General features: G+C 47.0%; 2 protein-coding genes across 3 annotated transcripts in view; one reads left to right on the forward strand and one right to left on the reverse strand.

Moving 5' to 3' along the window:
* Positions 1-14,755, forward strand: part of LOC8040892 (protocadherin-like wing polarity protein stan) — a 103,433-nt gene extending 88,678 nt beyond the window's left edge. Inside the window, exons 29-33 of the mRNA XM_040215540.3 lie at positions 2,154-2,249; positions 3,162-3,321; positions 4,866-5,039; positions 6,112-6,352; positions 13,862-14,755. Coding sequence (XP_040071474.1) covers positions 2,154-2,249; positions 3,162-3,321; positions 4,866-5,039; positions 6,112-6,352; positions 13,862-13,886 — 696 coding nt within the window. The 3' untranslated portion in view covers positions 13,887-14,755. The remainder of the gene's footprint in view (positions 1-2,153; positions 2,250-3,161; positions 3,322-4,865; positions 5,040-6,111; positions 6,353-13,861) is intronic.
* The window catches only part of LOC8040899 (ubiquitin carboxyl-terminal hydrolase BAP1), a 33,074-nt gene continuing 20,570 nt past the window's right edge, over positions 13,615-26,118 (reverse strand). For both annotated transcript variants that reach the window (XM_029969355.4, XM_029969354.3), the window contains 2 exons: positions 25,457-25,789; positions 13,615-14,088 (listed from right to left, as the gene is read on the reverse strand). In XM_029969355.4, the coding sequence (XP_029825215.1) occupies positions 13,930-14,088; positions 25,457-25,789 (492 nt within the window). In that variant the 3' untranslated portion in view covers positions 13,615-13,929. The remainder of the gene's footprint in view (positions 14,089-25,456; positions 25,790-26,118) is intronic.

The following is a 26,118-nucleotide window of genomic DNA, read 5'->3' on the forward strand; positions in this document are numbered from 1 at the left end:
ACGATATCCGTCAACGAAGTAAAGTTCTTTTCCCTCCTTCGTTTTACTTTGTCACGGATGTCCTTTGATCGTACGTTCTGCAGTCGTGACATTCAGGGAGGATGGGTGTTGGCAGATCGGAAGGCCCGTGTTATGGTTTGTGTAGGGGTGGGCGGCCACTCCGTGTTTGTTTGGAAATTTATAGTTTGCCCAACAACTGGGGTGGGCGATGCCTCGGGGTATTACGGGTGTCTGTTTCTACTGGAAAAAGAGATAACTCTTACCTAAATTCCACGCATGCTGCGAGCTCGACGGACCTGGTGGGCGTTCCGTGGTACAGTAACCGCCACAATCAGTTGGCTTATCTAGTGACACTGTAGTGACCAAGGTTTCCCGTATTTACTCGCACAATGAACGCACCCCCCAAGTCGGCTCTCAAAATTTTTACTTTTTTTTTCACTCGCGTAATAAACGCACCCCCAACTCGGACGTCAAAATTTTGACCCCCTCCCTCCAAGCGCGCGAAATGAACTCACTTTTCTATCCTGGTGCAGCGAGGTCGCAAATGCATGGGCAGCGTGGAGGAACAAAACGCCTTGCAAAAGGCGTTAAAAAAATTCGCAAAGATCGAACGGAAGCAAAAAAAAAACATAAAAAAAAAAGCTTTTCTTTTTTTTTTTTTTTTTTGCACAGCGCAGTTTGGATTTTGGGTTTGCGCGCAAGGAGGTAAGAAAGAAAAGCGCTCTAAGCGAACGAAACAGCTTGCAAAAGGCGGCAAAAAAAAATGAACTAGGGAAACAAAAACAAAGAGCTTTTTTTTTTCTTTTTTGCACAACGCAGATTGGTTACGGGGGGGGGGGGGGGGGGGGGGGGGTCGCGCGCTGCGCGCAAGGAGGTAAGAAAGAGGAGCGGAGAAGCCCTCTAAGCAAACAAAACAACTTGCAAAAGGCGCCAAAAAAAAACAAAAAAAAAAACAAGCCACCGAACTGAGAAAACAAAACAAAAAAAAAGAGGAGCTTCTTTTCTTCTTTTTTTGCACAACGCAGTTTGGTTACGGGAGGGGGGGGGGGGGGGGGGGTCGTGCGTCGCGCGCCGCGCGCAAGGAAATAAGAAAGATAAGCGGAGAGCTCTCGCCTAAGCAAACAAAACAGCTTGGGAAAGGTGGCAAAAAAACCAAAAAAACCCAATAAACTAAAAAAAAAATAGTTTTTTTTGTTTTTTTTTTTTGCACAGCTTAGTTTGGTTACGGGGTCGGGCACCGGGAGCCGCGCAAAGAGATAAGAAGTTCTTTCGATTTTTCAGGATAAAAGGTCCCTTCATTATGCCAGTAAATACAGTAAATAGGGACGCAAAAATTTTACCTCGCGTAATGAACGCCCCCCCCCCCCCTAACTTTGCATCGATTTTTCGGGAAAAAAAGTGTGTTCATTCTGCGAGTAAACACGGTATTTATTTACGACATTTACGTTAATCGCATTATTTGAATAGATGTAGCTACAGTAATGACTACCTTCCAGACTGCAATTGGTACACGATCCCTAAAAGCAGGTACTAAAATGCTGTTTCAGATAAGTCGACGGGCGTTTGAGTCTGAAACTTCTAGGTTGAGACGTCCGCGTAAGCGAGCATTCAATGGCCCGTTCTAAAACTATTAAGCGCCCCCACATTTTCTCGATTCATTACGGCAATTCAATGTACGGTGTCTGAAGGAGTACTTATGAATAGGAGAAATTATTTGCATTTATTTACTGAGACAAAAAAACAAAAACATTCTGCCTCGTATTTAAGGGTGTTTACTTCGTTTAAAACTGTCATATTCGCAAATCTGAAAAAAAAAAAAAGAAAAATAGAACAGAATTATTTTAATAACAAAAATAAGTATGTATCGGCTTCGTTACGTGTTTGTTCCGTCTTCCCCGTGTTCCGAACCCACGGTGGCGAGAGTGAAGGGATTACGCCACTTTCGGGATTTAAGGAGCGCACGGGTCGACCCCAGCACACGTCTGAACGACCCCATTTCCTACGTGGTGCAGTGCACCGTGGGATAGCGAGAGGCCTTGCAAGATATTTTTAAAAGTTATATTTGTACTTCGTACAGTCACTTCAGTTATCTGTTCAGAGCTCGCGGCCGACCACTGGTGCCCTGTGCTTCAGCTGCTTTTCCCTGCATGCAGGTGCGGCAGCACCTGTGCTACCTGTGGGCCCGGCTGCGGGGGAAGAAGGTGCCCTACGACGAGAGCCTCAGCGGCACAAGGGCCTCCATGATCTCCGTGAGTAGCAACCACAAAGACTTCGTGTCCAAAGTAAATATTAGCGACTGAATTTCGATCAAACCATCGTACGTGGAATGGCATTTAAAGAGGAACGCAGTCGACGCTCACGTTCAATGTCTTCCTGGCTCGTGCCGTTGCGTCTTTTCGAAGCATGGCGTCATCGTCCTCTCCTAATGACGATAATAATTCCTGGAGGAGGGGACTAAGGGGGACAAAGGACAGACACAAATCTCCAAACACTGCTAGGTGACTGGTGCGGTCACGCACCAGTCACCTAGCTGTGTTTGGAAATTTGTGTTTGTCCTTTGTCCCTCTTGTTCCCCTTCTCCAGGGATTATTATCGTCATTCCTGTCCAGCTCGCTTACACCTTTGCATTAATTGCATTATCATCACATTCTCTCCTACCTTTTTTGTTGTCACAACGACACCGAGAATGCGCAGACTGAGGCAGCGGAGATTCATGTAGGGCGACGCATCCGCACACACGCATTTGTCAACACTTACGGGTGGTTATCTGTCTGGCAGGTGGCCGACTCCACTACCCTCTACTGCACCACGCTACGCATGCTTTATACAGTTACAATATCAGAGTTACCCTGAAACGCAGTACTGCAGTAATAAAGGCCCTTTAACACATACACCACAGTGCTATAACGGTGCCTCGATGCGTGTGATCTGACCTCTTGTTTACAAACACAACGCAGCGCTCACTCAGCACTCAATTAGCACTCACTCAGCACTCACTTGGTGCTCACTCAGCACTCAGTCAGTGCTGAGAGTTGTGCTGATGCATGGACGACTTTAAATGATCTCTGTGCTAAGATGCACGTGTGAAGCGGCCCTAAGCGTTCCTAGTCTGGGATGCCTCCCACCTTAGCAGAGTGTTTAGAGTGTATACCCCTTCGCAGCGCTCCGCCCTGGCCTACCACAACTCGTCATTTGACGTGCTGCACCGCAACGTGGGCATCTCAACCTCCTCCACGACGAGCCGCTCCACCGCCAAGACCTCCAGCAGCCCCTGGAACAGCAACGGCAGGCTACCCCGCAGGAGGACCCACGTCCGGGACGGTGAGGCACCTTCTTTCTTACGGGCTGGAGACGCTTTTGACCTCAATGCAAGTTTCCGTCGTCTTAAGCAGACACTTGACTCCCCAAAAGCGTTTTTGTTACGTGCTTGGATGTAGTCGCTGACATGGTGAATAGGTTGGAAGAAGCTTCAGTTGTCCTGCCTCCAGTACAAACTTTCTGCCTTAGACAACGCTTGGAGGTCTCGTTCACCTTGAGCATACGTGGACAGCCAGAGCACTGCGAAGGGCAACTAGCGCATGCTGGAAGCGTTGGAAAAAGACACCCTGTCGTCTTCACTTATATTATTCAAGTTATATTATTGCAGTAATTGACGTAACAGTTTGAAGAACTGAATGAACGGAAACTGCAGTGTTCATTGTGTTGAAGATAAGTTCTCTGGACAACAGAACGACGGCATACGGGAGCTAGCGTGAAATGCAGTGCCTTCCATGTTCACCCACAAGCCACGGAGATCCCTCTTTTCCGAGGAATTGAGAAAAAGGTATATTGTCTGCATAGTATTTAAGAACTATGCGTTAATCGACTGCCACTGTACAGACTTGCTGCTAGCTCGCCGTGAAATTCTCTCGTCATATTGATGTATCACGTTTCCTACGTGCTTGTACGATACTGCATTGCTCTTCACGCATTGACTACCTATACGCCGGTTTTATTCTGCGCACGCGACATCATTGGCGCGTGTCAGCTCGGGGCACACGGAACAAAAGGTCACGCTGCAGAAACCAGGGATCATGGGCTCAATCCCCATCCTTTCCCATTTTGATGTAGATGAGCATCGTACCAACACGCTTTCGTGTATCACTACTGCATGATGCACGTTACAGACGCCAGAAAAGCAGTCATAATGCACCGGCTAACTGAGAAACTAGACAAAAAGTTGGCGACAGAACCGCAAAACTGCCGCCTGCTCACCACAGAGCCCGCTCTGTCGTCTGCTACCGTAAGGTGATTTAGGCTCAAAACGAGGCTTCTTCGCTTGCTCAGACCATGACAAGTGATGAAAATGCTTTTAGACTGTTTGCCTACGATATTAAAAACAGTTTTAACATGATAAATAGCCTAGATATAATGAAACCACAGCTTTCTTCCATACCCAGTACGTCCACCGTGCAAGAGTCTGAGCTCTTTTGGCATTCGCCGCTAGCCGTGGAGGGGGGGCGCTACAGTTGGCGTTACTCTGCTCCCTACAGGAGCACTAGGAACGGTCAAGGTGTGGCCGTTCATAGTGGGCGCGATTGGTGACCACTACTATTTAAAAGTCAGACTTCTCAACTTTAGGTACGGTGCCTGGGAGCTCGGGAAAAATGGTCTCGCTTTATCACGGGCTGTTTTAATGCTTCTGGAGCAGGGAAAACCGTTTCCTGCGACTTCAAATAAAGATCCGAATAATCAAAAATGGTTCGAAGCACCAAGATGGCATCAGTGTCGTTACTCCGAGGTGCAGCTTATGTAGTGGTTCTGGGCGGACCTTTTCTTCCCGACTTGTTTTTGTGAACCCTGCGTTTGGTTTTTTGTATTTGCAGACCCGGACACCGGGGAGGCAACGCGGAAGCGCCGAACCACGTCGGACTCAGACTCCGAGATGTCGCTGGACCACGCGTCGCTGGACCTGGCGTCTAGCCACAGCTCGGACGAGGAGGAGGCCAAGCCCGCCTGGAGGGGGGACGTGCCCGGATTGGCCCCTGTCCGCGAAGAAGGTGGGGCTACCCGCTTGCTCAGGCACGGACGAGTTAGAGCGAAAGGCTTTCTTGCAGCCTTCGTGGGGGCATCGCAGCTCTGTGGCATCACCGCAACCTCGCCCCCTCCTACGGCACTTTAACTCCTTCAAAGAATGAACCCCAACCTCGTCAAGCAGGCCTCTTCGCTAAAGGGTCAAATTGGAGGAATCCCCAGAGTAGTCGGACCTCCCCGCCAAGAGGCTGTCTGCCTGCAGGGACTTATGCGGAACACACCTTGCTCTTCATCTTCTCAAAAAAATTGAGTTTCCATAAACAAATATTTCTGTACTGTAAGCCAAAACCATTTCAGTCGGTGTGCTACAGTCATCTAAGATGAGAACATTGGCACTCATTCTCAATCGCTGTGGTCGGAACAGATGTCCAAAGTGGTTCGGGCAGTACTGGCAGGTTTTGTATCGTCACATACTGTGTGGCTAGGAAAGGTTTCGTTGCTCCTAAGGGACAGCAAAGGCTGTAAGGAAAGCCACTCTCTAGCCCGGCTGTAACTTAAAACACTCAATAAAACCTAAAAAAATAAAAGCCGTTTTTTCGGGTTTTTTAAGGGCTTTCTAAATGCATAGCATTTAGGCCTATGCGCTTCTCCTTTTGTGGGCACAGTAAAGAGGCTATTGAAGAGGGTTTTGTGAAAATCTTCAGCCCTTCCGCTCTGGTGAAGAAGGAAGAGCGGCGGAGCTGTGGGCTTCTTCGCAGCAGAGCAAATGCCTGGCAGGAACCGTGCATTGGCCTCACTAAACCAGTTGTCCAAACCATGACCCTCCAGACCAAAGACGGCTGCATGCACTGGGGCAATAAATGCTAACACATGTAAAACAGGTGCCGGTTAGGTGCCTTAGGATGTCGTAACATTTACAATACGAGCACGAGCCAGCGAAAGCGAGACCACAAACTCTTGGCACCATTCAACTCGCTTTCTCTAAAAACCCGTCATTCCCGCCGTCGGCCCTCCAAAGGTCCCGGGGGCGAGAAGGGGCTCGCAGAGACGGTGGCCGTTCCCGCCCTAACTGCAGGTCGCCCGCGCCATCCTTTGCAGACGTGCAGCAGGCTCCCCCGGGGTCCCCGCCGCGGCGCGAGCGTCCCCACCTGGGCCCCAGCCTGTGGGACTGCGGCCTGCCCCCGCAGCTGGGCTCCCTGCCCTGCGCCCCTCCTCCCACGACGTCCCCGAGCGGGGCCTGGCCCCGAGAGGGGGACCTGCGCAACAACCTGGACCAGCCCACGCCGGGCAAGGAAGCCGTCTGCCACAAGCCCAACATGCTGGCCGCGTCGGACTCCGAGTGAGCCCCCGGGGGACGCCCCTCGAGGTACGGTGTCCGGGGCGCGTCTCCGACTGGTGCGGTTACTGCGTCCTCGTTTGTGGTCCCCTGGTTTCCACTCGGCGACATCGTAGAACCGTGGTGTAGTTGCCTGCCACGATTCTGGCCATAACGGGATGTGGCAGACGCCCGTTCTGCTGCGGGTTGCTCTTCGGTTCGGCCGCTAGTTGGGAAACTACGACGACGGCGACACTCGCGTTCGTTGACGTCTTCCGGCGGAACTTTTGGACTGTCCGCTAGGATTGCAACAAATTTTTTTACCAATTTGGGACCGCTTTCGACGCGTGGGCAGTTTAGGACGCTAAACACACCAGTCGAAGACACGATTCGGGCACCGTACCGACACTGACTGGCGCACTTGCTGGGAAATTTTTGGCGAGCCCAAGCTCGTAGACTCCGGCACTTTCGTTCCACGTTAGGCCTCATTCACACAGCCGGCGTTTCTCCCATCCCGGCACCGTCGCGAGGGGCGTTCCTGGCAGGGGAGAGGATTTTCGGCCTGGTTTTTGCCGGAAAGTTGTGCCGCGCCGGGTGCCAGGCGACGTAGGGAGCTGCTCTACGGCACCGACGTCCCGGCAGATGATGGAGTTCCACCACCATCGAAAACCGACCGATCACAAAATAGAAAAGTTTCGCTAAGTTTGGAAGATTTTTCATCGTTCGGTTGCCAACAGTCAGCCAACGCTTGTGTTGTTTTTCTTGTTCCTTTTCGGCGGGAATCGGTAATAGCTGACGGAAATCTTTAGTTTACAAAAAAAAGAAATATGCGCACTAATGTTAAGGCACAATTATCTCTTTATTTTGTAATTTATGTTGAATAAATAAGCAATCCCATCCAATCTAATCCTGTCATTGCGGCTGCCGTCCCTTTGCTTGCGCGGCCTGTTTGGACACCCTGCCGTCGTGACGGTGCTGGGATGGGAGAGGCGCCGGCTGTGTGAATGAGGCCTTGGGGCGGCGGTAGCGGCGAAGCTCGAGCGAGAGCTGCTTTGGATGCGGCCCAGCTACGCGAGCCGAAACTTGCCAGAGCTAGGAGTGCATGCCCCTAACCTCACCCCGCTATGATTCGAAGTGAAACGGGGTGCTAGAAGCTACCTCTTAGAAGCTGAAAATTGGGCCTTCTGACTGGTCGGTGTTGGCCACTCGGAAAGCTCCATCTTCAGCTTCCAGAGACATCGAAACGAAAGTTCGGAATTTCGATACTCGAGAAGCATAGTTATCCTAGCCGAGTGGAAAGCGGGCAAACTTGCTTTCTCCGAGAATGTGCAGCAAACTGCCCAGAAAGTTAGACGCAACGTATGATTTATGTGGAGGCAGCAGCTGGATTGCCACATTGCATTTGTGTAAATATGGGAGGATGAACCTGCTTGAATTGATGGTACTAAAGAAAATAAAGATCACCTATGCAGAATGGCCTTGTGCAGTTGAGCCCTTTTCTTGTCGGGGTTTACGCACGACAACGCGGATGATGGGAGAGCTTGACTGGATGAAGGCTTCATTCTCTGGATTTGTACCCCCGCCCAGACTTTCGTGGTACAGTCGAACACACGTCTAATGAAGTGAACACGAATCACAATGTTCACTGTATCCAGCATTTGTTATATCATATATTAGCAGAAAATATTATGAAATGTTACTATGCTAACTGCACATAGTTCTATTGCATATAGAACATACCTAAAAAGGTGGCTGTTGCCCTATTTTTGTAAGTTTTTCGCGCAAAGTAGGTGCAGCAAAGCTGCATTTTTTGTTTATTACAATACTCAGAAGTTCCCTTCAAAATGTGGTTCACCTTTTTCTTGTCAGGCATCTCGGGGTCGAATGGTCAACAGAGCTGGAGAATCTCTTCAATATATTCCGCGAAGGTCGTTTTCTGATTGTTGAACCTGCATGTTGAATTTCCTTTCGGCTGCGAGTTTTCGAACTGCAGGTCGTCCAAGTACTTCGTTGATTTTCGTGGTGAACTCTTCCCAGGTGTTGAGGGCGGCTTCGTGGTTCTTGAACGACAAGTTGGTGACGTCCGAAAGAGAAGACAGCGTTGTGTAACTCAGTGGCCGGATCCCATTCACTCATAAGAGTCTAACGTGTCATCAACGTCGTCGTCGCCCGCTCCAGGGTACCATTTTGGGTCTCGTTGGCAAAGTGCTCAGGGGTACACGACAGGTACTGGAGTGTCGGGAGGGTGACTGGAGTTGGAAGCATCGGGGGTACCCATTGGGCCGGCTTGCATGGTGGATCTGAGGACGCGGCTTCGAAGTTTCAGGTTCATGTTCAAGTACTGGGGATTTATTTGTTTATTTATTCTGCTTACTGTGCCCACAAACAGCTCGAGGCCTTATTAGTGTGCATATATTTCGAACAATAAAGTTCCTCGCTTTTATTAATGAAGAGTGCTCAAGGTAAGACACATAACTCGTTCAAATTTCGTTTCCAGCTCGGGCACTGTTGGAAAAACTGTCTGCATCTGCAGAACAGATACAGACAAACAAACAGGCAAGACGTGATTTGGAAACGATAAAAGGAAATAAATAAAACTACGGAGAACAACAGAGCACAGATGTTTGTCAAGCGGCCAATGATGTTCTTCTAAAATTTAAGAGGGGTGAAAACAATTCTAAATCCCTCCTATCGCGATTATAAAGGAGCTGAAGGCGTGTCATTGGGAATTGGACACCAACTTTTCGGGGGTAGAAAAGAAATTAAAATCTGATACGCTTTTGAGGAACACTGAAAGGAATCTCACTTAAAAGCAAAGGTGCATGAATTGTAGCGTTCACCATCTTATACAAAAAAGTAATGTCTCACGTTAATCTTTTGTGCAAGGGTCAAGCAGATGAAGTAAGCATTCATAATCAAAATAAATGTGCCTCCCAACCCATCTATCGCAAACAATACGTACGAGACGACGCTGCACTTTTTCTAAAATACATGATTGAGTTGATTCAATGATGTTCCATACGACTGAGTTGAACTCAAGTTTAGATGGTCGAGATCGAGGAAAGCCCCCAATTCTCCATTACTTCTTAGATGAAGAAGTCACAGTCATTTTAGTGTAAGCCAAGCATCAGATTCGAACGGATTCAGCCAGCCCGTGCCACACATGTATTTACTGACGATGATATCGGTGATGAATAGAGACTACTATGTCTGACTAAGCATGCTTATCTTCTATGTGACAGTATTGATGAAAGAAAAACTACCTTCTAAAATGAGGAGCATTTTATTTCTATATTGATTTGTCAATAAACATCTGGAACAAAGCATAGCAATACTTTTACCGTTGAGCGAAAGATTCCTTCGTACAAAGTTTGTGGCAAAAAAGTGAAATTGAGAAAAATTAATTAAAACACTGACCCTTTACTTTATTAATTTCTCACAATCTGCACCCTCTAAAAGGCTCCAGCAGAGTAGGTCTGTCCTTCAGCTGCTTTGTCTCTTGAGAATTTCTTGTAACATCCTTTGTGGGCCACTTGGAAGACTATGCCATGTGCCATCTGCTATGTTGCTATAGTTGCTATGTGCCTTCTGCTTCCCTTTTGAGACCTTGGATTGCACGTTTTTGTCAAAGTGCTGCATCTGGTGACTCCCAAGCTCTATCCCCGTCTCAAAAAGATCCCCTTCAAAGCCCTTAGGGCCCAAGTAGAACTCGAGCACTGCGAGTAGAGCAGCCGTTTCGACCGTTCTTTGAGACACAAATTCTGTCTTCATATACCACCTCTAGTCCAGAGCACTAAATGCCTCGTTCGAATTCTGAGTCTTCATTTTGGCACATCTTTCCAGAAGGTCATGACAGGTTAAATGGCTGTGCAAAGGAACCAACTCCTCTGCAATTTCCCTGGGACAGGCAGGGCTGTTCAACTGAGGCTTTCCCATTGGCTCCAGTGATGTATGGTGGTTGCGATGTCGCCATGAATCTTCTCCTTGAAGGCAAGCCCGATGCTGGGGCAATTCATCAGTACGGTTAGAGTGCAGGAGGCTGCTAAACACACTTTTCTGCATTGCTTGAACTTTTAGGGCATGCAGCTTCAGTGCATATAGTGTTTATATTTATAATAGTCTGTCGACCTTTTCATGACCACACTGGTCAACTTGCACCATCCACCGAGCCTGATTTTTTTCTTTCTTGAGGGCCTCCGATCAAGAGCTCATCTTTACATCGAGCGCCGAGAGCTGGGTGTTTGAAAATAGTTAATAATTGTTGGCTGCTCACCCAGTGATGCGATTGACCCGAGTAATTTTGTAGCATCTTTTAGAGCAGCCAAAAGTCCATTGGGAAGCAGAAAAAAGTACTTTTAGAGCACAAGCACACAAGTCTATTTTATTCATACCACTGTCAATATTATGTCAAGATTTGTGTGTTGGCCCATCCAGCTAAAAAACATACTACTAGGCAACTAAAAAATGTTCATGCTTTGACTTCACACTTCTGTGCAGTGGCAGGTTTGATTTCCTTAAGGGGAGACACTGCCCAGAAAAAAAATTTCTGCAAAAAAAGTTGATTTTGAAAAATGACATCTTGACATCCACCAACATCTAGAGAGTATTCCCAAAAAGTTTCATTAATTTTCACTGTGTAGTTAATTTTTTATAAATTATTTTCTGTCCACCAAAGCTATAGAAAAGGTAGGGTTTGGAGCACTTCGAACACATTTTTCTCCGTTCCGCTTTTTGGTATAAATTCCATTTTAGTCAATCTATCGTTTGATAACGGCAAAACAGGGAAGGCTCATTCTTCCCTTTTCCTGACTGAAATTTAATAAGGAGTGCGGCTATGGAACTTTTTTGTCACTTTACGAATGTCTTTTCTAAAATAATGTTGACATTTTGTCGAAGGCACAGAAGACCAAAACGTTAACCAATTTTGCAGAAGAGAAACTTTATAGAAATTAATTACTTTTTAGAAAAAATGCTCCATAGCCACACCCTCTAGGCAATCTGCTACATATCTAGCAAATAAAAATCTTTAATATCGCAATAGTTTTCTGACGATAGATTAACTAAACAACGTAGGCGTGTTGCTGATAGAAGCTACTCTTATTTCCTTCTCATTTAACCGACAGACCTGAAATTTTGTCATACACCCTCTAGCATGACCACCAGCCTACCCTGTAAATTTCATTAATTTTAAAACAAGGGTTGAAAAGTTGACCCCCCTAGGGGGTGTGCCCCCTTAAACACAGAACTATTGTCCGTTGCAACTCAAGAAGCTAGGGCGAGGGAAACGAAGGCCAGGGAGGAGGAAGCAGACGGAATGCTGGAGAGAAGAGGAGGTTTCCCCCTCTCCTTTTCAGCCTTCCTTTCCCTCACCCTACCTTCTCGAGCTGTAACTTACGTGACTGTACTTCTGGTCTATCTCAATACACACACCGGAAGTGTGGAGGTAAACCGAACAAAGCAAGTCTTCTCGTACGCCTCCAATGACGCGCCACTGTTGAGGCCCACCGATTTCTAGTCACTTTGCGAGAAGTGTTGGAGCTTTGGCAATTTGTTTTGTTTTTTTATGCTGCGCCTCTGCGAGTTTGTTCGTTAAAAGTGAGCTAAAATTATGTAGAAAATATTGCCGGAGGCGCAAGCGAGAATTATTGGTTATAGTATTTAATTATAAGTGGGTTTGATTGTGATTGAGCTTGATCCTTCCAACCTCGCTAGAGAAACTGCCACCGAGGCTCATTACCTAACAAGTGCAGTACAAGCGCGGAGCAGAATGCACCATTAAGTGCACCTCAATGAATTGAAGTAAAGTGCAGGAACCTGCAGCAACCAGGCACTGGTACAGAACTCTATCCGCCAAGTCAAATGAGAACCACAGTTGAAAATGCCTCGGGGGTTTCAGCAAGATGCCCCAGTTGCTTGCATTAAAACGGCGATTGATTGAAGCTTTAGCAAACTCGTCTTCACTCCCAGTTCTAGTGAGACGCCAGAGTGCAGCCGATAGCTCTAATTCAAGGAGGAGCACGAAACTGGTCTAATTCTTTCTACCGAGCTGCAAACGCCTCCTCTCTTCCGCTGACGCACTTTGCCTAACACGACACACATCGTCTTTGTCGAGGGCTCGAGCGTTGAGTGCTCTCGTGGCCATCCGGACTGGTCTGGACACACAGGGGCTCAACAACCGTTTGGACGGCACAGTCTGCAGTGGCTTTTGTTAGCGGCGGGCACGGTCAACAGACGGAGGAGTGTGCACCGCCGACTTCTGCGTCGGCCCCGATTCTCCCTAGTCCATCAGTGTTTTGATACGGATAATAAAATCGTATTTTCGGTCGCAATTGTACGACTGCGGAAATGACTTTGACGGGTATTTAAAACAATTTTTGCCTTTACGTTGCAGCTCAAATCATAATTCAATAAGCTACAAATAACCCACTACGACAAGGTGGCCAAGGAATTGCGAATGCCAGTCACCACGGCTAGAGTTAGGCTGTCCTACTGTGGCCCCTCGGTCGTAACTCTATAGCCATGGCGTGGGGTAGGATGAGAAGAAAAAAAAACTTCAAGCTGATATTCAAATGAATAAAAAAATACAAGGGGCCAATTTCGGAGGCTGTGCACTGCGTCAGGGATCGAAGAAAGTTCCTCACAGCGTATCTGTGTGCATATTTCGTGATTTTTGGAAGCATGTTTTGGATAATGCATTTTATTTTGGGGTTCCCATGAAAATCGTATCAAAGTGCATATGAATCATCACCAGCTAACTTCTCCTCTAAGTACCTTTACCATAAGCATAGTGCAGGCAAGCGGTGAAGTATGGGGGCAAAGAAAGAAACAGCTTTGGCATGAGGAACATACCAGGGTAAGACTAAGCTAAACCACTGAAACTGGGCAGTCGTGTTCAGTTTCTCACTCTGCAACGGCAAACAGCTCACGCAACACCATGGCCCCGGCCCATGTGGCCAACGAGTGCCCTATCGACGGCACCGGTGGGAGAGGCAATCGTCGTTGGTAACTGCCTCGGCTTGGACGAGTCTGGCTCGAGAAACTTGTAAGACGACGTCTCACGTGGTAGAGAAAACGCCGGTGTACCATCTCGCAAGTGACAGCGGTCGAGCGATGCACTCGTTCGAGGAAGTCGGGCCTCCTGCCTCTCTCGTGCCCGTAATCGGCTACGAGAAGGAACATTCGAGTGCATCCTGATCACAAAGAGAGTCTTCTAGAGCCAGCCATTGTCTACAGCATAGACTCCCATACTCCTAACAGCCTGACCGCTTATCAATGAGGATCAACGATTCCGTCGTAAAAATCCGGGCAGGTTCTTTTGCCTAGGTTTATTACCGCATCCAGAGAGCGAACCTCGTTAGAATGTGCGCCGCCCGGTGCGCGACGCTTAGCGAGCCGCGCCGGGGACTTGGCGAGGTTTTAGCCTCGCAACTTCGACCAGCCATGCCGGGGAACCTTTGGCTCGTTGGTCGCTGCAGCAGAAAAACCAGAGTCAGGGAAGTCCGGCACGACTCGAGGGACTCTCTCTCTGCGCAGGGACAGCAACGAGACGTCCGTCTAGGGCAGACTCCTGTACATAGCGCCGTCCCGGTGGAGAGAGAGCGTCAGCGCCTGCGCCTGGGCCGGCTGCGGTCCTTGGGGGGCCTGCGGCGGGGCTGCAGCTGCTGCTCCACCAGGTCTGCGAGCTGCCCCTGCTCGGCCAGCATCGACAGGAACGTGCAGATGAACTGGTCGTAGTTGTGCGTGCGCCGGCAGTCATCCACCTGCACACACACGCACTTCAGTGTCGCCACACTGGCCGCCAAGCAACGAAACAGCTTCACGCGCGAGAACAAGTTGCTTAGAAAGGACGCAAACGGCGCTACGGACAAGGACGAGTACAAGAGGTGAACGTCTTACCACAAAGGCTGATTCACACATTCCCTTCAGCGCTGAGGTAACAGAAAGTCACTGCTGTATCAGTGGCATTATTGTCAGTGCTGCGTTGTGTATGCAAATAAGAAGAGTTCCGTGCATCAGAGTGCCGATAGAGTGCAAAGCATTCACACATGCACCACTTAGTGCTGCGGTGCATGTGTGAGTAGGCCTCAAGTGTGAGCGCAACCAATTCTACGGGTCGACGGGGCCAATTGGAGGCGCCAAAAGTGCCACATTTGTCGTTTTTCTGCGCGTCTGCAGTCACCGGTTGAGCAAATCAAATACTGTGTGCACCGCGACCTTGCAATTTTACTTGCGTCTGTTTTTATACATCCTCATGCCTATGGCTGAGCTTTGATGAAACAAAGTTTAGCGACTGATGTCCACTTCTACTCGTTTTGGTCCGTAGCGCTATTTGAGCCTTTGCTACATTCCCCCAACTGGCCCAACAGTTCATTTTGAAGCAGTGTTGATGCAGGATGAAATATTTGAAATAAATGTTTGTCAACAGTATTATAATTTAGACAGCAAAGTGATTTCAAACATACACATATCAAACATGAATTATTTTTAAACTTCAAAAAGGACAGAAATGCAATGGTACTATTACGATAACTAGACAGTCTTTTTCTCAGTACCAAATTATACGACATTCAAACCAACCAGTCTGATGTAAGAAGCTGGTTTCTAAAGCAACTGCAAAAGTTATTTTTGAAAAGTTCCAAAGTTTCAGCTGTAGTTACTTGGGATGCACTCTAATAAAGCTAAAAGAGTTACAAATTTCTAAAAGGTGCAGTTCGAAATAAGCTTTTGTCAATATGAGAGTCGACGTGCCCAAGATTCATGGGAGAAGGATGTCATTTGTACAGTCCCATTCGTGCCTCAAATTAAATTATCTTTTGTCCTAATATTTGTTATACTGTAGTTGCTGTTCACCTACGGTTATGCCACAATATAAGCAAGTCCTACAGAATGGTCAAAGGCTTCTTTACATTGTGGTATTCATAATTCAGGAGGACAATCACCTTCCACGTTCCCAAAACCTTGCTAAAAATAATGTGTTTGTCATGAGCAGAAGTTACCAGATGTATGAAACATCCCCCGCACAGACCCGAAAGAAAGGAAAAAGAAGCGGAGATAGCATCGCAGCGTCTTTGCTATTATTCTTCTTAATCAAACTTTATTTTTTTGGGTGCCTTCTTTAATAGTGCCTCATATTTTGAGAAAAGAAAAAAAAAAAGGTCTTAGATTTGCATAAATATGTTAATCCTCAGTGAGGCTTGCCAGTATTTTGAAGGGGTACTCCGGCCGTTTTTTGAGCTACCTAAACAAATTGCATTTTCCGACTACCCGGACTTCAGTCGTCACGGTATGCTATTTATTTTCTCGAAATTCAAAATAGCAATTGAGAAAACGATAAATGAAGATGATGCCGAAACCAGCATTCAAATTTTCGCCTGCTCTTGAGTGGTGTGACGTCACATATGGTACCAACTTTCAGGTTGTGCATGTAGTTTTGAACAGAGTATGTCGAGTATTTTTTGCGTGCTTCTCAGTGAATCAGTTACCAAACATTCTTTTCCCACCATCAAACGTCTTGTAATCAGTTGGGAACATGGCTTACTGCCCACTTTGTACCATTTCTGTCGTCACACTTCAATGTTGCCAGTAGGGGCTCCCGGTTTGAGAAACGCAATGAAAACGAAGTTCGAAAATTCAATAACTTCGTGAATTTTTTTTCTTTTCACACAATACTTGGGGAACTCGTAGAGCCATGTCTATCGGTGTGTTGAGCCAGTATTGAGGCAAATCAGCGACCAAGAAAAAATCGCCAGAGTACCCCTTTAAGGTAAACAAAATGCACCTAGCTGTGGCTTACAGTGTAACACGGTCACACCGCAGCCTTAAAGTATGCTGCATCACGTCCAAGCTATGAGCAACATGATCAAGACTCAGGGTTCGCTTCACAATGGCAGGAACGACACTCGTTCATTCGAGCTTCGAAACATATCAAGGTTGCCAAAGGCACACACGGCGCTCGTCAACAGACGGCGTATGCGTGCGCACCGAACCTGCACGGCATGCACACTAGTGTTCACTTCAAAACATCCAAACTATACACTCGAGCACATTGCAAAGTATTCGGTAGTCCAAAGAGTTACTATTATGAATTTACTAAACGCATCCTCGCAACTGTCGTACTTAATGTGTACCAACAAAAATATTAGCACAAAGGCAAGAAAAGATGCCACTGGGGTGCATTGCAATACATGTTCTGGGAAAATAGATGCACGGTCATGAAATCCACAGCCCGCACTTGGACCATAGAGCAGTAGGATGCGTTTATCTTTACACCCAGGGCGATGCGTGAAAGAAATTGTCCCTGCAGAAAAACGTCACTCCAGTTCTTATGAGAGCTACACTTTGTCTCATCCTACGATGGACTAAAGGCCAAAGCTACGGGCCACCAGGTCCAATCACGATCCACGGTAAACTATGACATGCTCAACCATGATTAAAGATGAACGAATAATGCTCCTAATCAAAATGGGCTGCATCATTTCTATAGCTTTGACACTGCAAACAGCCTGTATGTCGTGGCTTTCTTTGCAATGTAAAATTGATGAGTCGCTCAGTAACGTTCATTGAAGCGGAATACCAGGCAATTTCTAAGTGGCTCGTGATTGGATTTGGTGGTTCGTAGCTTTTGCATTTAGTCCGTCGTAGGGTGAGACAAAGTATAGTAAACTGGGCAAGCTGCTAGACGGTAGATATAGTGAGGAAAACAGCGCAGAAGAACGAAGACACAGAAAAGTGATTGTGCCTTACGTGTTCCTTTTCCATTTCTTCATCCTCGCACACTGTTTTTCTCACCTTGCCCCTTTCTTATGTTCAAGCGCTAGTCTTTTAATACGGGAATTTAGTGAAATAAAAAGAATTATCGGCGTTTATGAAAAACGCAAGCACTAGTCTTTTGATACGGGAATTTAGTGAAATAAAAAGAATTATCGGCGTTTATGAAAAACAATCACTAATTTTTGGGACTCAGAAAGTTCATTAGCCACTTTGCTTACGCTTACGGCAAAAGTTAATTTCGCCGTAAAGGGGTCAGAACACAAGAATTAAACGGGTAGATTACTGTTGAAATGGAATGCTCATAAGTTACTTTGTATATATACACCGGGTTTCACTATTGCTAGAGCTCTAGTAATTGCAATAGTCAATTTACAAATGTTAATCAGTTTCATGAGGCAATGCTGGCAGAATTCTGAAGTCGCACTACCCAAGTTAGTTGCACCATGGTGTCCATAAACCATCTGATCATGATCGTGTGGTTGAACAGTCTCCCAACCTAGGCTTACCCTTGCCTAGATCACAAGCGCTGGGCATCAGAAGAATGCTTGCATAGCTCCCAATGCGAAAGCACTTCGAAATGTTATGCAAAGTCTGTTGTGCAGTGGGATGTCAGAATGTACAGGAGAATTGGCCACCAGTTTTGTTGTTCCGAAGAATCCCACGCGACGGAAGGCATGGTAACTTAACGTTGCACATGATGGCTGTGCCCCGTTAGACGCAACGCGTGCGGACCGTTTCACGACCGAGTACTCGTACGTACGAGATCATTGCGGACAACGGAGAGTTTGTCCGTGACAATATCCTCGTCGTCACCGGAGCTGGTCGTCAGCGGGTCGAAGTCAAAATGACCAGCTTCCAACACCTCGATAACAATCGCTCTCGTCGCTGCTGCGATCAATGTCGGATACGTCGGAACTAGAAGACTCCAAAGCGAGTAACGCCATAGATGCCATAGTCTCAAAGAAACATACTTGAAACGACGAGGAAGCTAAAGTGCAAGACGCCGAGAGACTCGAGTCTGAGAGTGCGTGCAAGGGAACACCGCACCGCCATGGATGGTGGGTAACGTATGTAACCGACCCAGCAAACATGGTGGCTTTCACAAATGGGGTGGATCTGAGGGTCCCAGAACGAAATCCATTTAGGCACGAAACTAACGTGCCATTTTCGAGACAAATATAGAAAAATAGAATAAGATTCAATGGGCCCTAGCACTTTAGTTATCTCATTTTATTTTGAATGCCGTAAGAGAGAGCTCAGTAGAAGCTACTAAAGCGGGGCAAGGTCCTCGTGCGTGTAGGATAGCAGCAGGCCTTTGCCATGGAAACGCGACCCAGTTAAAGAAAGGAAAGGTTATTCGAATTTCGTATGGCGACAGAATCGAGGTTGCACGGGCATTTTCCGCACACACGAAGGAGTTTCAAAGAAAGAAAAGTTGCACGGAAAACGTAGCCAAGTTACAATTGCGGTGATGGAAGTGGTTTGACCTTTTGCAGCAGTTCCTGTAGCAGGCAAGATACTGGTTTGCAGCAGCCACTGACGCTTTTGGAGTCGATGCCAACATCAGTTGGCACATCACTCAATATTTAAAAAGTCATTGCGTCGCTAAATAAGTCCATCCATGATAATGACCGCAGCAGGCTGGGAACCCCTACGGCTACGGTTTCCAGCCTCGGCCTGCTACGGGGAGAAGCCCACTCGGTCGTTTTCAAAAGGTAAGAACAATGCGCCACCACATCCGTCGGCAACATAACCCAACGATATCTCGGAACAACCGCTACGGCGATCAACAAGGTCATGCAAGCCGGTGCAATGTTTCCATTTTTTGGCGAGTCAGACAACAGTCGTTCTCCCTCTTCCCCCCTCACTCCCCTTCCACGTTATATGTGCTGGCTCGACTGAGGGAATGAACTTGTCAACCTACCAGCTTGTCTGTCTAGCGCGGTCTTCGGGGCACTGTGGCATTGCTACGCAATGGGTGCTCAACAAATTGCTGAAAAATTAATGATTGCGCACGCAACACTTCAGATGGAAAGAAGCCTCTACCCTCCCATTTTTACACCCGGTAGTTTATTTAGCCTGTAAATATAGTTTCTGTAAAATGACTAAAAACCATCATACGAGCGTATGTCTATCAATAAAAATGCCCCCCCGTTTTAAAAACCCACCCAACTCGATACTCTGACATTATAAACAGCAAAAACAACCACCCACAAGTATTAAGAAAACCTACACTTGCACTTTAAAATTAAGACAAAGTTTGCTCCCTTTTCGACCGATAGCTGCACAGAAACTACCTTGACTACCATGTTTATTCAAAAAAATATACCCACTATTTTTTTCTTCTCGTTGTTTTTTTTTTTTTTTTTTAGATTAGAGATCAATTTAAAGTCAAGACAAATAAAGGTAGACATGGAACAGTTTTGATCATAATTTCCAAGCCTATCGCAATAACCCAGGCACTCACCCATGTCAGCCACTGCTCCTAGCACTCGGGTGCAAAGTGGTAAAGTTCAACGTGCGCTCTGGTGAGCGGCAGCGCGGAAGCACGTGGCAGACATGACAATCGAGTGATCTCATCAGGAGTACAAGGTCCTGGTTCTGTCTCGTCAGAATAACCGCCATCCTGCTATTTTGCAATGTTTTCTCACGACTTTTCGCTCCTGACATTGCCGACATTGTCCGACATTGCCAGCGCAGTTGATGAGCAATCTCTAAACCTTTCTTCACCTTAATTCAAAGCGCAGCCGACGCCGTGAGCCAACGGGATCAACCAAACAGCGTCAAAGTGCGACATTGTGGCATTCCTTCATCTTTCTGTGCGTGGTCTTTCATCGACTAAAACAATCAAGTACAGGGAATGTCTCATGACACGCTTTTGCATGCTTGGTCGTAGTTATATGTGTTAAAGTCTCCGACTGTGCTCTGACTTAAGATTAAACAAACTATACGGTGAGTAGAGTAGAGACACTGTGAAATATATATTGGTACTATTTTACTTTTCTTGTACTTCTCTCAATAATAGAGTCAACCAATAATCAACTGTTTTTATGTTTCAAACATCAACATATGTCAAAACATCTTCGCGCAGGTTTGGCGCTAGCAAAAATGGAATTTTGGCGCAAGATGTAGCAGACTTTCGTTCATGGCACAATTTGGCGCAAATGGCAGAGCGCTTCCACACTGTAATTGCAATCGATGAAATTTTAATGAAACATGAGAAACATTTAGTAGTTACTGAAATTGTAACTAATTAGTAATTAGGGTAACTTGAATGAACTATACTTCTAACTGGTTAGCTAAAGCTCCATTTCAATATTTCAATGCTTGGTAGCCAATTTTAAGTTTTCGAGCACATTGAAAGTTTTCAACTTCTGCAAGTTTGTGCAAAGTATTCAATGTCCACTTGAGTTGCGCAGAAAATATACTGCTATGACAAGTAAACGGCAGGGCTCTTGAACGATCCAGTGAGCGTGCCATTTCCAAGGTTAGTACTCGTGATGGCACAGACTTTGTGCAGCGGCCATGAACATTTCCTTTGCTTCATCCTTATTCCTAAAAAAACGCTCAAATGAAAAAACAACATTTTTTTAAAAGGCCTCATGTGACACGTATACTTTTTTCTCATTTTTCCGCCGAATTTCTTTTTCCGCACGTTATTAAGTTGTTGGACGCAGTTTAGGTGGAGGTCACGGCCCGCTCTAACAGATCAGTGACCCTTCCCATTACTACTGGACTGTCTTGGCTGCTTGGCCAAACACACTCGCAAGCCTAGTGTTTCCCTGCCACCATGTCCGGTGCTTCTAGTCTGGCGCCTCACCCCGCCTGCTAGTCTAGACTTTAGATAGCGGTAAATCATAACTTGGTCCACCGGGAATCAAACTCATCCAACACAGCACATGGCCGCCGATGGTCTGAGCACTAGCACGCTCATCTAAATTTCGGAATTCGAGACATCACGATCCTCCATCCATTGTGTCACGTCGTTGCAGCTGCACGCTCCGTGTTAATCAGCACACTACCATAATATCCCGAGTCATCGCCCATCCTTGAGTCATCGCCCACCTCACTTTTTGGGCCATATTGATTTCAAAAAAAAAAAACACCAAGTCATCACCCACCCCTTCAAATACCCCAACGCTGACTCCGTGATCCGCGAACATTCATCCTACCCGAATGGCGCGGCCACGGATCTTACAGTGGGAGGACATCCGTGACAAAGTAAATTGAAGGAAAGGAAGACACTTCTTTTTTTTTTACGCATTTCCTTCGCGAGCAATCTCAAAATCAGTGTATCCGTGCGAAAAAAGAACGATGGAGACTACAGAATGAAAGTTTGTTTTGCTTACAAAAAAATCGTACCGACAAAAGAAAAAAATAAAGTTGGAAAGATAACACAAGCAGTAAACCATTCAGGGATCACGAGGTAAGTGAACGCTCCATATCTTGGAATGTAACCGCGTAACGTCAAAGTTTCTCTGTCGAAGTAAGCTTGCTGTGAACCTGATTCTTCTCCCGGCATGTTGCGACAGCGGTTTGCAATGTTTAAGAAAAAATCAACGGGTAAATAAAGCTTTGCGGGAACAACGCACACAGACGTTTGTAGAGCGTCCCATTTCGAGCTCCGTGTTTGTGGTGCCATCCATGCCATGCAGCAACGCCGCCTTAACCCGCATTGATAGCACGCCATGCACAAACGCACGCATGTATACACCAAACAAGAAAGTTGTGCAAGAGCTTGCAATTGACAAAGCGCCCGACTTGGCTCAATGCCAAAGTATTTACCAACGCGATCGCCTGCTTTTTCGCTCTCCCAGCATCGCTCTTCGTTGCTTCTTTGGTCCACTCGCTCATGGCTCCAGGTTGGTTTTCCTATTTTCTTGTGGACTTTTTTTTCACTAACCAGGAGAACATGGCGGTGTAACGTGCTTTCACGAAACAAATGTTCACGCTGTATGTCGATCGGCGGCGGTGTCGATGGCGCTTATGCAAGCAACAGACTTCGCGGTAGTAAAACATTCTTTCGTGAGCATTTTTTTTGCATAAAACAATAAAACTAATTCGAGTTTTGAGTTAAATGTATCTCTTCTGCAGTCGCGCTAGATACGCACAAAAAAAATGGGCGCTTCTTTCCGATTTGTTTTTACTTTTTATGCTCACCCATTGAGACATGACCCACCCCACTTTTTTTTTTTATGAATGGCAGGGGGTGGGCGATGACTCGGGATATTACAGTGGGTGCTGCAGACTGGTACGTCCCCCCTTAACGAGAAGTTTTCCCTGGCTTCCGCTTCTATGGTGGATGTGTGTAGCGCCTCGCATTCTTAGTACTCTCGGATTTTTAGAAGCCCCTCGCGGCAAATGACCTAAGTGAATCGCTAGGGGAGGAGTTCTATCGTGCCCTTCACTTTATCGATCGATTTTCATCCGAAGTTCCGGCGTCTTACACCCGCTGCGCCATCCCTCGGTAAGTTAGGATTCACCCCGTGATGTCGTAAGTTCACGCGGGAAGCTACACCTTGTCGGGAACCAGCTTGTGTCAACAGTCACCTGCAGATTAAGTGTGCCGGATGAAGTATTGCTCGCCGCCGACAGTGGCAAGCAGGCTATTTTCCGTTTCACTTTAAAGGGGTACGGAAACAAAAATTGAAATATTCAAAGTTTGTTCGGAAATGAGTCAAGCATGATGCTCTCCGTTCGCTTCTCTCCGAGCGCTTGCTCGAGTGTACCGTTTGGAACGAAAAATGTAGCCAATCGTTCAAAATACAAACGTGCGATTATCATTTACGGTTATTATCCGTCATGCTTGACTCATTTCCGAACGAAATCTGAATATTTAAATTTTTGTCTCCGTACCCCTTTAAGCCCCATTGCAGCCGATGCCAAGATTCGACGGAGCCAATAAAGCGGTGCCAAAAGTGCGTCGCCACAGCGCTAATCGTCTTTGTAAGATTGCCATCACCGATGTGGAAAATCCTACACACACTCGCCGACGAGCTAGCTCTCACGTGGTCCGCCGCCAAGCAGAGCGGACCGGGCCTGTTTGTTGACTACGCATTCAAAACGTATAAGAAATGGATAAATGTGCGAAACAACCGAGGAGCGAAGTTCCGCACCTGTTTATCGAACATTCACAAAACTCGAGGCCAGCTATGTCAGTCGATAAGCAGTGGGAAGCGCATGCAAGGTGAGTAACCTGGAAGCTTTCGGAAGCCGACGACACAAGTCAGATTCAGAACAGACAAGCCGTTAGCAGACAAGACAAGCTGGGACGAGATAACCAGATGAGACAAACCATGAAAAAAGACCATATGGCCGATGTTAAAATCGGGCAGTGGATCAACATCAAAATTCTCATGAAATTGAAGAAATCTGCGAGCGAGTGTTTGAAATTGTTGCAGGAGGTATATAGTGGTAATGTGATGTCACGTACTTGAGTGGTACAAACTATTTCCCACGGGACGAGAAAACGTTGCTGACGACAAACGACCGGGTCGCCGTGTTGCGACAACAACCAAACAGAACATTGTGAAAATTAGTGAAATTGTTTACAACAATCGTCGGTTAAGCATTCAGATGACAGCAAACAATGGTGCACATTGATAAAGAAAGTGTATGACAAATTTTACATGAGAAATTTAACATGCACAAAGTCTGCACCAAAATGGTGCCAAAAAACCTCGGTCAGGTGCAAAAGGACGCGCAGATTCAGATTTGCACTGACTTCATAAAATGACACGCAGCGGAACCTGACTTACTGGAAAGTATCATCACGTGTGACGAGACGTGGATTTGTCAGTACGATTCAGAAACCAAAAGGCAATCGATGCACTGGAAATCTTTTACGTCGCCAAAAATGAAAAAGACAAGAATGAGCAAGTCGAAAGTGAAGGCAATGCTGATTCTTTTCTTTGATAAGTTTGAATGGGTACCACAGGGTCAGACAGTTAATCGGCAGCATTACCTTGAAGTTCTATCCAAGCTGACGGAGCGAGTGATGAAGAAGAGGCCCATGTTGCAGTAGAACAATGCGTGGATTCTGCACCACGACAATGCTCCAGCTCACAATGCTTTGTCCGTAAAGCAGTTTCTAGTGAATAAGAATATCGCGATGCTGGACTACCCACCTTACTCGTCCGATTTAGATCCGTGTGACTTTCACTTGTTTCCCAAGGTAAAATCCGCACTAAAAGGAACCCATTTTCAGACTGTGGACGATGTAAAGGAAGAAACGGCAGTGTTGCTGAGAAGCTTGACACATGATGACCTGCAGCACTGTTTCCAACCATGGAAACTTTGTGTGCGACGGTGCATAGATAGGGGAGGGGAGTATGTTGAAGGGGATGAGTATTAAGGGCTTAATAATAAATGACACTTTTGCCACCAGTCCCTTTATTTAATAGCCACATCTCATATATGCCACTAAAATTACTGCCCTGCACAAGCGGTTAAAACGCGTAATACAGTAAAAGTATGCAGACGATAACAGGTTTTTTTGTTTTTTATTGCTCTGAATTTATCGAGCGATAAGAGTTTTCTGGCTTTCCCCCATTTTCAAAGTTTTCGAGCATGCTGATATGATATTTTGAATGCTAGATCAAACTTACCTTTGCACCAATACATGAGCAAAGTGTTATAATACAAATGTCATTTATTGCAAATTGCACTCATTACTTGGCTCTCACTTTATTTTGATTGACTAGATGCACAGGTAGGTGCTTATCCGGTGTTAGTACATAGTTTCCGACGTCTCTCGATTTACAAGATACCCTTCATACCCTTCATTGCTTTGGTATATAACCCCACTGCAAATTGCCAATGCCGCGTTTGCGCTAGCAGTGTCGACAGTGTATATAAATGCATGTATAAAGCTATTTTTGCTACGTGTTTAAAGCCATTATTTGACAGAAAAAAAATCTCTGGTCAATGTTTTTATCAATACAACTGAGAAATGTTCCAAGCTATTACAAAAGAATGCTCGGTAATAGCATTTGCTTTAATAATCGAGCGAAGACAGAAAATGCGCTCACCTTTTGCCACAGATATGGATTACTGGAATTCAATTTTGGACTGGTTGCCGTCTGCTTCAATTTGAAACCGCACACCAGCACCAGCTGAACCTCCAACAACGTACATCGTAATAACTCTGGCGCAGACGCACCGCACTCCGCCCGGGAAAACTCAAGCATAATCTCGGGCCCACGCTCAAACCGGGCATCATCAAGAACAGGGAGCGTTTGGCAAGATACAGAAGGGGGAGGAGCTTACTACGGCCACGCCCCGAACGACCGCACCTAAGAAGGTGCGCCTCGAAGGACGAGTCGCGAGGTGCAGAGCGAGGAGGCTTCTGGGACTCACCACGTACTTGCGCCGCCTGTCGAGCTCGTCCCGGAGGGCAGCCTCGCAGGCCCCGATCTCGGCCTCGACGGTCTTGAGGAGGGCGAGCAGGTCGTGGGGCGCAAAGGGGTGCTCCTCCCCCAGCCGCACCACCACCAGGCGGTCCAGGTCCCCGCCGGCGGCCCCCACCGGCTGGGACGCCCCGCCGGGGGGAGAGGCCCGCACAGGCGAGTTGAAGGCGCTGCCGGCCTCCGAGGCCGTGTCCGTGGAGGACGAGCTGGCCGCGGGGGAGTGTGCCTCCATCAGGGGGCTCTTGGCATAGTTGTGGCCATCCAGGGCCGGTTGCTCGCGCACCTGCACGAGGGTCTCTATCTGAACATCCTTAGTAGGCTCGCGCGCCCGCGTGAACCCGGTTCGGGGCAGGACTGCGAGCACCGACGGCTAGAGAAACATGGGGCATGGCTCGTTACGCTCGCGCACTTGCAGAAGAGGACAGCAGTCTCGGCGGACAAGGGTGGGACTATGGGCACCCATGACTTAAATGGACCTCCAGGAAGGAATTGGGGGTCTCGATACTGAAGGACGATGGGGAGACCTTTAGCCCCAAGAAGATGGAGTGACACCACCCGACGGCTCCTCATACAAGGATCACGCGACCGCTTCTGAACTTTGTTGGTACCACA

Source organism: Ixodes scapularis, unplaced genomic scaffold (genome assembly GCF_016920785.2).
Source record: "Ixodes scapularis isolate PalLabHiFi unplaced genomic scaffold, ASM1692078v2 PGA_scaffold8__174_contigs__length_109621045, whole genome shotgun sequence".
In the NCBI taxonomy this organism is placed as follows: Eukaryota; Metazoa; Arthropoda; class Arachnida; order Ixodida; family Ixodidae; genus Ixodes; species Ixodes scapularis.